The following is a 12,626-nucleotide window of genomic DNA, read 5'->3' as shown; positions in this document are numbered from 1 at the left end:
TCCTTTATTTCAACAGTGGTTGTTTTTACACTTAATTTAGAAAATTATTTTTCTAAATTCCATATAACTAGCAGATTTTAGAAAACCTTCTAAAATTTCCACTCTCTTTCTCCTCACATTTAAATTTTTGGCTTTGGACTCAAATGTAGAACCTTAGCAATAATACTGTTGCTCTGATGCCTTGAACTTGTATTTGCTCTCTTTCTCCACACATCTGACAACTATTTTTCACAAATATGAGCACTCACGTAGCAAAATATGAAACCACCTTCTGATTATTGTTTAACAGTCTCTTGCCAAATTCAGCTGTAGTCTCACTGGCATTTCATGATCTACATTAGCCCCCTTTGTGTTGAACCACATAATTGATTAATATGGGTTGTGGGTTTTTGTTTTTTGCAGCTTCTATGTATTTATCAATAAATGTCATTCAAACTCTAGTCATTTATCCTCCTTTTTGATAACTACCATTTAATGAGATCTGTAAAGATGTTCTGGTCTGATTTATTTGTCAAACTGCTTTTAGTTAAAGTGATTAATAATTATAACCTTCCCAAATTTTATTTTCTTCCAGGAAGAATGCGCCATGGTTATTTCACAGAACATTACTTTTTATGCTACCAATTCTTATGAAAGCATACTTTTAAAAATCAAGCTTAGGATATGGTTCATAACTTCAAGTTACTCAGTTTTCAAGAACAGCTTTCACATTTTCATTTACTTTAGGATTTATGGGAAAATAATATGCCACAGTTATGAAGTTATGTTTCTGATTTACAGAGTATATAATTATATGCATTAGTATAAAACACATCCATAATTATATGCTTTATACCTATAATCAGAGAATAACAATACTATAATTATATGAAGGAAACTTATTCAAAAACAATGTCAAGAGTTTAAACTGATGTTTGATCTGCTTTAAATTGCTATGATTATAGAAAGCTTTCAATTTCTCCATATCTAGTGGTATAGTTCAGTTCTAGGTTATGCAAGCTTTTGCTGAAGTAACCAATGCTGTGGTTCCTGGAGGCTAACAAGTCTCTTGGGGTGGGATTGTGATGGCACATCGTGCCACAAATGGCCTACGGCCAGAGCAGACACCCAGCAGTGAGCAGCGTTGGTGAGAAAAGGGTGGGCAGTGTCTGAGTACCTCAATGAGCCAATTCAGTGCATCTCTTGGGCAACCTGTGCTGGTGAACCTGTTATAGAAACCTGGCTTATAAATTAAAGCCTCTTTCCATTACAAGTATCCCCAGTGGAGGATGGTGATGAAAACAACAGAGCTGCCCTTCTGGGAGGATGACTCCCCCCTCCCTCCCACATGCTGTCTAAGACCAACAGTGTCAGCTGTTTGTTCCCCAGATTGTGATGGATCCAGACGATTGACAAAAGACTGCTGGAATTTGAATCTGCTGCCTTCATGATGATCACAACAAAAAATGAAGCTGTAGAAAGATAAATACATTTACAGCTACAGGCTGCAACTTTATTAATGTTAAGATTAGTGAGGCAGAGGAGGTGAGTTGACTTACCCTCTCGCAAACTACCAGACACTAATTGGGTCCTTAGTTGGCTAAAATGGCCTCATGCTATACAACCAAGGAATGAGAGTTGGCTTCCTTAGCCAACATCCCCACTACTCAATTCATGATTCAACACACTCCTTAATCCCACCACCCTTCCTTGATGAGGAGGAATGAGGGTACAGACAAGGGAAAGCTCTGTCTGCAAAGACTTAAGACCTCTCATGCCACAGAGACTAACAGGGTTTACCGCTCCTTCCTGGATCCCACACTAAGGTCAATCATAGCAGCTGGCCCCTTGAAGCCTCTTACCCATGCTGGACATTGGCTGCAAGCTGCAACAGTATTTACTGACATTTATTATCTTCTTCGTCCCCATTTTTGAGGGGCGAATACTATCTCCACCCAATCTGATTCCAGCTTGGTGTGAAGAAAGTGAAAAAACCCAGACACGCTGCCTATCTTGGAAAAAAAAAATCCTTTCTGGCCCCACATAGTGATCAGGTTAGAGGAAACCCAGCTCTTGATAACTATACCATCTACATGGCAGGGCTGGCAAGGCAGCAGTCACCTGCAAGAGTGGCTGCTGTGTATCCAGAAATGCTTATGCACGTGAGGAGGGAAATAGCTGGAGCCTATCAGTTCCCTCACACTCCCTGTTTTGGCCAATGGTTGATGCATAGAGGTAGAGACTCCAATATGCTCTCCCCAGCTCCAGCCGCTGCCTGTACATAATTCCTATGCATGTTCCAAGCAGGAGAAGCGGAAAACTAGTGGGCAGCCCTGGTGCCAGAACACACAACCTCAGCTTCAACCAGGACCCAAGAAGTGGCCATTCCCCTGCCAGACTGATCAAACACCCCATCCCTTCCCTGGTAAAATGGAAAGGGGCAATCTCCTATCTTAACCGTAGCTTTTACAATCACAAATTATATATTGTCTAGCAATTCAATATACATTGCCACAATTTGTAATAGGAATAATTGTATTTCACGGTATGAATGAGAAATCTTGTTTCATTCTGAAAGGGAAACAAAAAACAATGAAGGATCCTTAATGACACTTCCTAGATTGGGTCAGTGAAATGGGTAGGTCTGGCCAGGCATTAGCCTCAAGGAGACATGCCATATCATAGTTTTGATATAGGAGTCTGTTGTGCTGTGAATCACTTTGAAAGGTTAATGGGATTTAACAACTCTTCTTAATAGTCACCTAGCATTTTTAAATGTCAGACAGAAAACTAATTTTTTTAATGTCACATGGGAATTTTTAATGAAATTGAATTTCTAATCGTCCGATAACTGCTCAATTATTTCATCGCCATTTTTGGCTTTTTTTATGATATCTGTTAAGGAACAGGAAAAGGTTAACTAGTAGAATAATGCTTTTGATTCCTGTATTTCAAAGCTCAATCTTGAGAAAAGTAGATACAGAATAAAGAGTGTGTAATGCCCGCTGGCCAATGTGCGCAAGGGGGCGGGGTGGAGCAGTAGTCAAATGTGAACAGATGGTCAGGTACCTGGGATGTCAATCAATATAATAGGCAGGCTGGAGCAATAGTTGCAGGGGTTCTTGCAGGGGTCAGTAACTGGAAGATCCAAACCAAGGGACTAGGTGAGCAGGTTAAGGAGGCGAGGTTGGGTGAGGTGGCAAAGCAGGGTCGGGCAAGGCATCAAGGCAGCAAGATAGGGTTGGGTGAGGCGGCAAGGCAAGGAAGTTTTGTCTTCCTGTTGGGGTCTTTATACAGTCCTGGTACCCAATGAGAATGCTGTCAGCCCAGCCAATAAAGGGCCTGGGGCATGGCTTCTGTGGGTCTGTAGATGGTAGCACTAAATCTGTTGGTCGGGGTAGTGGTTTAGTGCACTGTGGTGGCAAAGCGGGTAAGGACCTGACTGATCTTCTACAGTGTTAAAAACCCAAACATCAAAGGCTACTCAACCTATCCATGGTTACTTGATCAACATCTCCCACACACTTTTTGATAAATATAGAGGTATGAATGCTTTGAGTGATGGCGGTAGACAAGATTAACTATACTATCATGATCAAGGTATCTTAACCAGGTTGAACTCCACATATACTTACTATAGTCAGGATTTTCAAAGAAGCCTACAGGAGTTAGGGCTCCAAATCACATTGAAATTTAATGGGACTGGGTGCCTAATTCCCCAAGGTTACTATGAAAATCCTAGCTTATGTGCTGTAAATCCTGAAGGAAAACAAATGGTCTCTGATTCTTTTGTGCTCCCAGGAACCAAAACCTGAGGCAGAGCCCATGCAAAATTTTAAACCCTTTGAGGTATTAGCTGATGATGAGAGCTCAGAAGAGTTGTCATTTGAACTGTTGTCAGTCCTTTGAATTAAGTATTATCTTCTATAGGAAGACTATGGGTGGTTTGTGTACCAAATCCTGCTTCAAGATATCCCCATCCAACTTGGAATCTCATCAGGACAATTCTGAAACCACCTGCCACATATATACTCTAGGTTAACTGAGGAATATCTGAACAAAATAAAACCTACACTGGAGAAGACAAAATAAATTCTGAAGAAAGATACTCTGATCCAACCTCTCAGAAAGAATACCTACTTGGAAACTTCAGGTATGTGGAGCTACTGAGAAAAGATTTAAAATCAACCTTAAACTCTATTAGCTACAAAACAGTGGCACTATACCTGAGACTTCACCAAGTGATGGAAATATTATGCTATTAGATTTCTACATATTATACCTGTGGCTAAGTCATTCATCGAAAGTTCATCCACCACTATACATTATCTGACATGTTCTTTGTCTGTGCTTGTGATGTCTGACAATACATGTCACTGGGCAGACAAGGTGGGTGAGGCAGCATCTTTTATTGGACCAACTTAGTGAGAGAGACAAGCTTTTGAGCCACACAGAGCTCTTCTTCAGGTTTGGGAAAAGTACTCCCAGCACCCCAGCAAAATGCCAGGTCCTTGCATTTTGACCTTGACCTTGCATTTTGCTGTGGTGCTCCGAATACCTTTCCCAGACCTGAAGAAGAGCTCTGTGTGGCTCAAAAGCTTGCCTCTCTCACCAACAGGAGTCAGTTCAATAAAAGATATTACCTCACCCACCTTGTCTCTCTAACATCATGGCACCGACATGGCTACAACAACACTACATAATACATGTCACTGGCTACTGAAAATGTCAGGAGGTTTCTGTTTCTGAAACATATGTTCTCAGTTGATTTCAGATATTACCAACGGTTTTATTTTCCAGTACTTACTTTCAACTGGTAAAACAATTTCTAAAGTAGCTTTAAATAAACCTTTAAGAAATGCATATACATACGTGTATTTAGTAATGAAAAATATCTGTTAAGCAATTACCATACATACTATTTTGGATTTTGTAATTTCTGCAAATTTTCATTATACAGTTGTAAATATACTGCACTGTTCTAAAATTATAACTAGGGAAAATTATGAGAATAATTTCTTGAAATAGTTAACTCACTTTTTCCATCTAAAATGTATCTTAACAACACATATATTGTATCTTGGATTTAAAAAATTGTTCCTAACTATTTATTGTCAGACAGTTCCGCTGTGGTGGGGCAGATTCCAACCCCAATCTGGAAGGGGTTAAAGAGATCCTCTGGGCACAATCAGCCTCAACCTGGTGCACCTTTGAGGCTTGTCAAGCCTGGAGACGGCTGGATCTTTAAAAGGGAGGGTCTCTCTCAGTGCAGCGCAGCACTCTGAAGGAGCAGAACTCCCCAGCCTCTGGCTGTCATTCAGGGAAAAGGCTTGAGAGCTTTGGCTGCCCAGGCCCTCTCAGAAAGGAGAAAGATCAGTACATTTCCATTTCCTTTTCCCTCTCTAGGTTCCTGAAAGCTGCAGAAGCATACTGACTTTGTTTGGACTGCTTTAATTCTCTGCCTGCCCACCTGCCCTGCCACGCAACACCTTGAGCAGCACTGAGGGCTGTGCCCTGCACTCAGACAGGAAGCATTGCCCTCCCTTCTCCCTAAAGGGATGCTAGAGAGGTATAGCATACTGCACCTCCCACAAAAATTGAACTTGATTTTTCGTTGGTAATAATAAAAGATGATTACAGCTAAATGTTGTATTAATCAGACAGGTGTTATGGTTGTCATATAGATAACATCAGTCACTTATTTCTACTTAAGTAGTGGCGATGGACTAGGACAAATTAAGGGGAGGGCACTGTATGTAAACATTAGGATACACAGAGAGCAAGATTTCACTTCAAAATTAATTTCATTTACTTTATTTAATTTATGAGCCAAATTCTGAGGTGTTTATTTAGGTTTTACTGAATCTTTATTCAGGCAAACTCCCACTTAAGTTAAGGAGAATTTTGATGAAAAAATACTAAGTAGCAACCTCAGGATTTGGCAGCGTATTTTTTTAAAATAAAAACTACATTTAGTACAGACTGAAAGCCGGATTTATTTTCTGCAGCTGGACAACTTGGACTGAAAGACAGCCTCTCCTCTTATTCTATAGTGAAGCTGTTGGTTGCAAGTTTGTATTGTTTTGCAAAATAATGAAGAATTAAGAGTAAGGCAGCTTCGTTTATTTAGTGGAACTATTATCCTGCTGCTGCATTGTTAAATGTATTGTGTAGCCTTTAAACTCCCTCAACATAGTCAAAAAGTTTTCTTTTTTCCCTTATAGCAACTCACTGGCTTTTAATATTTTAACAGAACATTTTCAAAATTGCATAAAAAATGCACATGAAAATCACATCAAAAGAAAATGGATTTTTTGCCCACTTCTCCCTAAACAGTTTTTTCCCCCCTAGCTGCCAAGGGAGTGCAAAGTTTTGCATATTAAAACAATAACTTTTTTTCCCAGCTGCAGAATATCTGTTAAGCATCCTATTTAAATAAAGAATGACTAAACCCACTGAAGTGAGATTGTGGTTGGAAAAATGACTGTAAAAATCGCAGGTTGTTATTGAGTTTGTCTGCTTCCATTGAGTTATCCAATTTACCCCTGGTTTATTGACAAAACCAGGATTTTACTATTGTCAGCAGTGACAAGCTAACAGAACTGGAAAAGGGCAACTAATTAGAACTGTACGAAACTCATTGGCTTCACTTTGCAAGTATTCACTGGTTTTGATCCATATGGCTACACAAACCTTGAGTTCCACTCGGAATTTTAGGTGCAGATGAATCTTAAATCTGAAAGTGACATTCAGCCAAAAGGTGTCTGTTTTACTGTATCAACAGTGTGAAACTGCAAATCTCACATGATTCGATCCAAAATCTTAAATCTGCCTGAAAGATCTGTAAACATTCAGGATGGAACGCTTCAGAGGGAGAAAGACAAACACTAAAAGTGATAAATGATTAAAGCCATTAGAAAATATTTTACAAAATGTACCTAGGGAAGACACATGTAGAACTATTTTCAAACTCCTTCATTGAAGCAAATGGTTGACTTCATGTCACTATAAAACTTTTGTTTTAAGTTGCATCCTGCAGAGGGCTACACAGTCTGTATCGCTAAGTCCACCCAGCAACAGTACAGTTTCTAGTCTCATCCAATATTCATTTTATTTTTCAAGCTATTTTGTGTATCTCTGCATTGCCTATAATCACGATGCATTCAAGACCCAAAACTATCTTAGGCAATAATATGAAACTGTTCTTTTTGCATATTTTTAATGTGCTGCATTCATGATGCAAGTCACCATGCACCCAGAAACGAAATTACTAAATACTAATTATTTAAAGAACAAATCAGGAGAAGTGAGTATGGCAGGGAGGGAGGGGGACCTGAATTCTAATTGTATGAAGCCAAACCATAGCATCAGTTCTATATTTTTCTAGGGAAAGCTTCCTGCAGCAAAGCAGCACAACTATTATTTTATTCATAGAACTCATCAGCATCCATTACAATAGCCATTTTTTCTCATTTGCTTACAAACCAAACAGAAAATAGCACTTCTAGATGATAAAATGAATATTCTTCTAAAGAAGTTGAGAAAAACATTAGCCATGGAAAATCAAAAGCACAACACTAAAATATCTAATTCAAAGGCAAAAAATGCAGACAAAAATAAATCTATGCAGGCTAATCTCAGTATCATATCAGAAATGCTAAATACTGAACTATTCAAGCTTTACATATCTAAATGGTTTATAAAATACAAGCCATTTTATTCAATTAAACAGTGTAATAATTCTTCCAAGCTGATTAACAACATTTTATTATGTTTTTGATGGTTAAAGGAAATATTTACCTAATAATCCAATAAATGATTAAGCAATTTTTAAAGAAATCATGAAAGCCTAAGCTTATTAATAGTGTTCATTGTGCAAAAGTGGAAGGCACCTAAAATAGATTTGTCCTGTTCTGTATAGCTCTAGTACAAAAGCTGGTTGAAGTGTTTTATTGAATCCAGCTCTGAGTGCCAATGTGTGAAACAGATTACAGCAGAATAAAAACCACATGAGAGAGAGCGTGAAAGATGGTAGTTAATGAATGATTATAAATAAATGTTTAAAGTTAGCAAACAACGGCTTATTTTTAGTTTACATTACTGAATTCAAATGAAGACCCAGAATATTGGGTATCTATTTAGCCCAAAAGGTGAACTTGTGTGGTCTCTCTAGAAATGTGTACAATATTCCATGCAGTGGAAGTTATATATACTGTTATTGCAATGCCACAAAACTAAACCTTGAAAACTATCTTACCAGAGCTGCACACTTCACATCCAGGGTTCTTTCAGGTGCACAAGGTACACTATTAATCTCCAAGGAAAACCACACTTTGCAACATGAAGATTTTCCTCCTGTGTAAACAAAATAGAAGAAAGTGTTTTTTACAAATCTGTTCATGAGACAATGTGTGAAATCTTAGCCCCATTCACCTCAATGGAAGTTTTGACTTAAGCAGGGCCAGGATTTCACCTATTAATATTTGTAATTAACACTGAGGCATCATTCCAAGAAAATCACAATCTAGTGTAAGTATTGCCACTCCATTGCATTCCTTGTTACTTGATCTTTTAGATTCAATTTGATAATATGATTAACAGATGCAATCTGAACTGAAATATCACTTTTAAAAATTAACGTACTCTGCCACTTTTTAGCTATTTTCTGCATATGTGCATTGCTTAAACATAATCCAAGAATACTTAAAATAATCTTTGCATTAAAAGGCTGTTCTACAGTATTAAACAAAAGTATTAAAGAACAAAAAACCACCTAGAATAAAATTTTTACCTTAGCAGGGACAGTCCTCCCTTGCAAAGGCTACACAGTATATTTTGTTTCACAGTTGCATCGAATTTTGCATCAAGTTTTCAAACAAGGTGGCCTTAGTTTTAAGTCTTGTGACTATGTTTAAATCAGAGACATTAGCAAATATCAAATGTATGCATCAAAACATTCCACCATAGGAATTGCCATATTGGGTCAGACTAACCATCTAGACAGTTTCCTTTCTCTGACAATGACCAGTATCACGTTTTGCAGAGAAAGATGCATGGAACTCTGCAGTAGGCAGTTATGGAATAAAATGGCCATAGGAAAATATTCTTCCGAAACCCCATTAAATAGAGTTTGGCCTATTTTCTGAAATATGATTGTTTATATCACATATAAATCTCTTGTATCTCTCCTCCTACATGGTCCAGAAAGCAGCAAAGAGAGAGAATTAGGGGATTATGCTGCTATCTAGAAGCAAAACAAACAGCACCAGAGTCTCAGAAGCTGACTTCCTGCACAATTAGGAGGAAAAAAAATGTTATTGATTATCTCATTTCCCAGATTAGAGGTCACTTGCAATTATATGCAACTATAAATATTAAAAACTTGATTTAAAAAATAGGAACAAATTCTGCAGAAATTGATGGGTTAAAACAGGGGTCTGCAACCCGCGGCTCTGGAGCCGCATGCGGCTCTTCAGCCTCCTTGTTGTGGCTCCCTTCGGCCTTGACAAAAGAAAAAAAAAAGAATAACGGTTATTTATTAATTTAATTTTTATTTATATATTATTTTATTTTTGTTTATTTTGTTGCACAGTTATCTTAGAGTTCGAGGTGATACTTTAACATCGAATTTTTAAAAAGTTTTTATAATTTGTCAATTAAAATATGCGTCACATCCATGTCTATAGCACTCGCCTTTACCTGCAGGCGGCTTCTTGAGTGTGCGACCCCTGCGGTAAGCTAACCATGAATACATCCCAAAAAAGAAAAATCTCAGAAGAAAATAGAGAGTTTAATTCTGCATGGACAGATTCCTTTGCCTTCACTGCCAACGACACTGGCTTACTTGTGTGCTTGATATGTGGCGAGAAATTAGCAAACAACAAAAAATGTAACGTTGAAAGACATTTTCAAAACAAGCACTCAGCATTTTCTGAAAAGTACCCAACTGAAGATGGGCGAAAGAGAGCGATTTCGGAACTACTATGGAAAGTTGAGCAGAGCAAACATACTTTCAAGAAGTGGATCAACTCTCCAAACTCAACTACAGCTGCTAGTTTTGTGGCAGCTCATGAGATCGTAAGGAGGGGGAAGCCGTTTACAGACGGAGAATACATGAAAGAATCGTTCATAAAAATATCAGAGCATCTATTCTCCGAATTCAAAAACAAACAGGAAATTATTCAGAAAATTAAAGAAATGCCTCTCTCTGCAAAGACCATCAAGGACAGGACCATTAAAATCGCAACAAACATCACCAGTAAGCAAATTGATGACATCAATTCAGCTCAAGCATATTCAATTGCCTGTGATGAGTCAAGTGATGTAAACGATATTGAGCAGACAGCACTGTTATGCAGATATGTGAACTCTGATGGGCCGCAGGAAGAACTGATTGAACTCATACCGCTAAAGGGCCAAACGCGGGGACAGGACATTTGTGAGGCTGTTTTGAGTTGTCTAAAAGCCAAAGGAATAAACACCACTCACCTGGTGTCAGTGTCTACTGATGGTGCACCCAGTATGAGAGGAGCACAGACGGGCTTTGTGAATTTACTTCAAAAGTCGCTGGATCGAGAACTGATGATGTTTCACTGCATCTTGCACCAAGAAGCACTGTGCGCTCAAACATTCCCCCCTGAATGTGTGGAAGTGATGAACCTCGTTATTAAGATAGTGAACAAAATAATTGCAAACGGGTTAAACCACCGACAGTTTTGTTCATGGTTAGATGAAGTCGAGAGCGCATATTTGGATCTCCTGCTGCACAACAGAGTTCGGTGGCTGTCAAGGGGAGACGTGCTGAAGCGCTTCGCTGCTTGTCTGGAACATGTGAAAACCTTCTTGGAAAGCAAAGGCCTCAGCTATCCCGAACTGGGAGACCTCGATTGGCTGGAAAAGTTTTATTTCATGGTGGATATGACGAGTCACTTAAACACGCTGAATAAAAATCTCCAGGGAAAGGGAAGCATGGCCCTGCAGTTGCTGGAGGATGTTCTGGCGTTTGAGCGCAAGATGACAGTGTTTGCCAGAGATGTACAGAGAGGTACGCTCTCTCACTTCCCCTCCCTGAGAGAGTTCAAAGAAGAGAACAATCACATAAATTGTGATTATTTACACCGTGCAATTATGGCAATGCAAGCTGCATTTGGAGAAAGATTCAGCGAGTTCAGAAAGGAAAAAAACACACTGTCCTTCCCTGTCACACTGCTGGACATCGACCCATCCCTGCTGAACATATCCACATTCACAGGGATAAGTCAGCCCGATCTTGAAATTGAACTGGCCGACATAGCGGATAAAGACTTATGGGTGTCCAAGTTCAAAAGCCTGACAGCGGATCTCGAAGAAGTCACCCGTCAGAAGGCCACTCTCACTAAAGAGCACAAATGGAATGATATTGAAAACCTCCTCAAACCCGACAAACTTGTTTTTGAAACATGGAGTGCCATTCCCGACACGTATATGAACATGAAAAAGTATGCATTTGGAGTCCTGTCCATCTTTGGCTCAACATACTTATGCGAGCAAGTTTTCTCGAGCATGAACTTCATAAAGTCCAAATATCGCTCCCGCCTCACAAATGAGAGCCTACAGTCCTGTGTGAAGATCAAAGTCACATCTTACAGCCCCGACATAGGGAAGATCAGCATCGAGCTTCAGAAACAGAAGTCACATTAAACAGGTGAGAACACTAGCATTTAATAGGCTATTATTATTCAGTAAAAAACATTTATTTCAGACCCGGAGCTGATGTAGTTTTTTATCGTATGTTCAGGTGCTTCGGTTGATTGCTGGCCGAGAAAGAAACCCAAAGAGGATGAGAGCACACTGAAATGGACTTGTCAAAAAACATTCCTAATTTTATGTTTACTTTTTTAAAACTGCTAAGCTGCAACTATATGTTTTTTTATATTAAAGTGGGCTACGTTTTATTTTAATTTTACACAAATACGGGAAGGACTCAAAAAGGCCTGCATAGTTCAGTGTTTAATTTATTTCAAAGTAGGCTTACACATGCACACTGCACTTCTGTTTGTTGTATTCTGTTGTTGTAACAGGTAAAATTAAAAAAAGATTAAAACTTTTAAAAGTTTATAAGCAGTGTTATGTTTTGCGGCTCCAGACTATTTTTCTTTAGTGGAAGAGGGGGCAAAATGGCTCTTTTGATAGTAAAGGTTGCCGACCCCTGGGTTAAAAGGACAATACATTTACAAGGAAAGCTTGATGCTCATCACTGTTAAGTGGGCAAGTGGATTTGTTAAATCTTGCTTGGAATGTACTATGCTACTAGGGCCAGCAACAGGAGAGTGGATCCTTCCATTAACTATTGCAAGCAAGGTCAAGCCCTGCCCCAACTCTGTATCTGAAGTGACTGGCAGTAAAAAGGCCCACACTTCCCAATGAAGATGTTTTTATAAATGCATGGAGTTTAAGGCCAGAAGTGACCAATAGATAAGCTATCCTGATCCATATATATCAGGACATTAAATTTCACCCAATCATCCCTATATTGAGCTCATTAACTTGTGTTTGTCTACAGGATATCTTCTAGAAAGCCATCCAGTCTCAATCTGAAGCCATCAAGAGTTGGAGAATCCACCTCTTATCTTGGTAATTTGTCCCAATGGTTAATCACATTTACTGTT

The 12,626-nt window shown here is 38.9% G+C and overlaps 1 protein-coding gene across 2 annotated transcripts in view; it reads right to left on the bottom strand.

Annotated features, from left to right (window-relative positions):
• CFAP47 (cilia and flagella associated protein 47) overlaps nt 1-12,626 on the bottom strand; it is a 647,660-nt gene that overhangs the window by 192,259 nt on the left and 442,775 nt on the right. For both annotated transcript variants that reach the window (XM_045022903.1, XM_045023700.1), the window contains one exon: nt 8,237-8,334. In XM_045022903.1, coding sequence (XP_044878838.1) covers nt 8,237-8,334 — 98 coding nt within the window. The remainder of the gene's footprint in view (nt 1-8,236; nt 8,335-12,626) is intronic.

This window comes from Mauremys mutica, chromosome 1, assembly GCF_020497125.1.
Source record: "Mauremys mutica isolate MM-2020 ecotype Southern chromosome 1, ASM2049712v1, whole genome shotgun sequence".
In the NCBI taxonomy this organism is placed as follows: domain Eukaryota; kingdom Metazoa; phylum Chordata; order Testudines; family Geoemydidae; genus Mauremys; species Mauremys mutica.
This window is presented reverse-complemented; position numbering and strand designations above follow the sequence as displayed.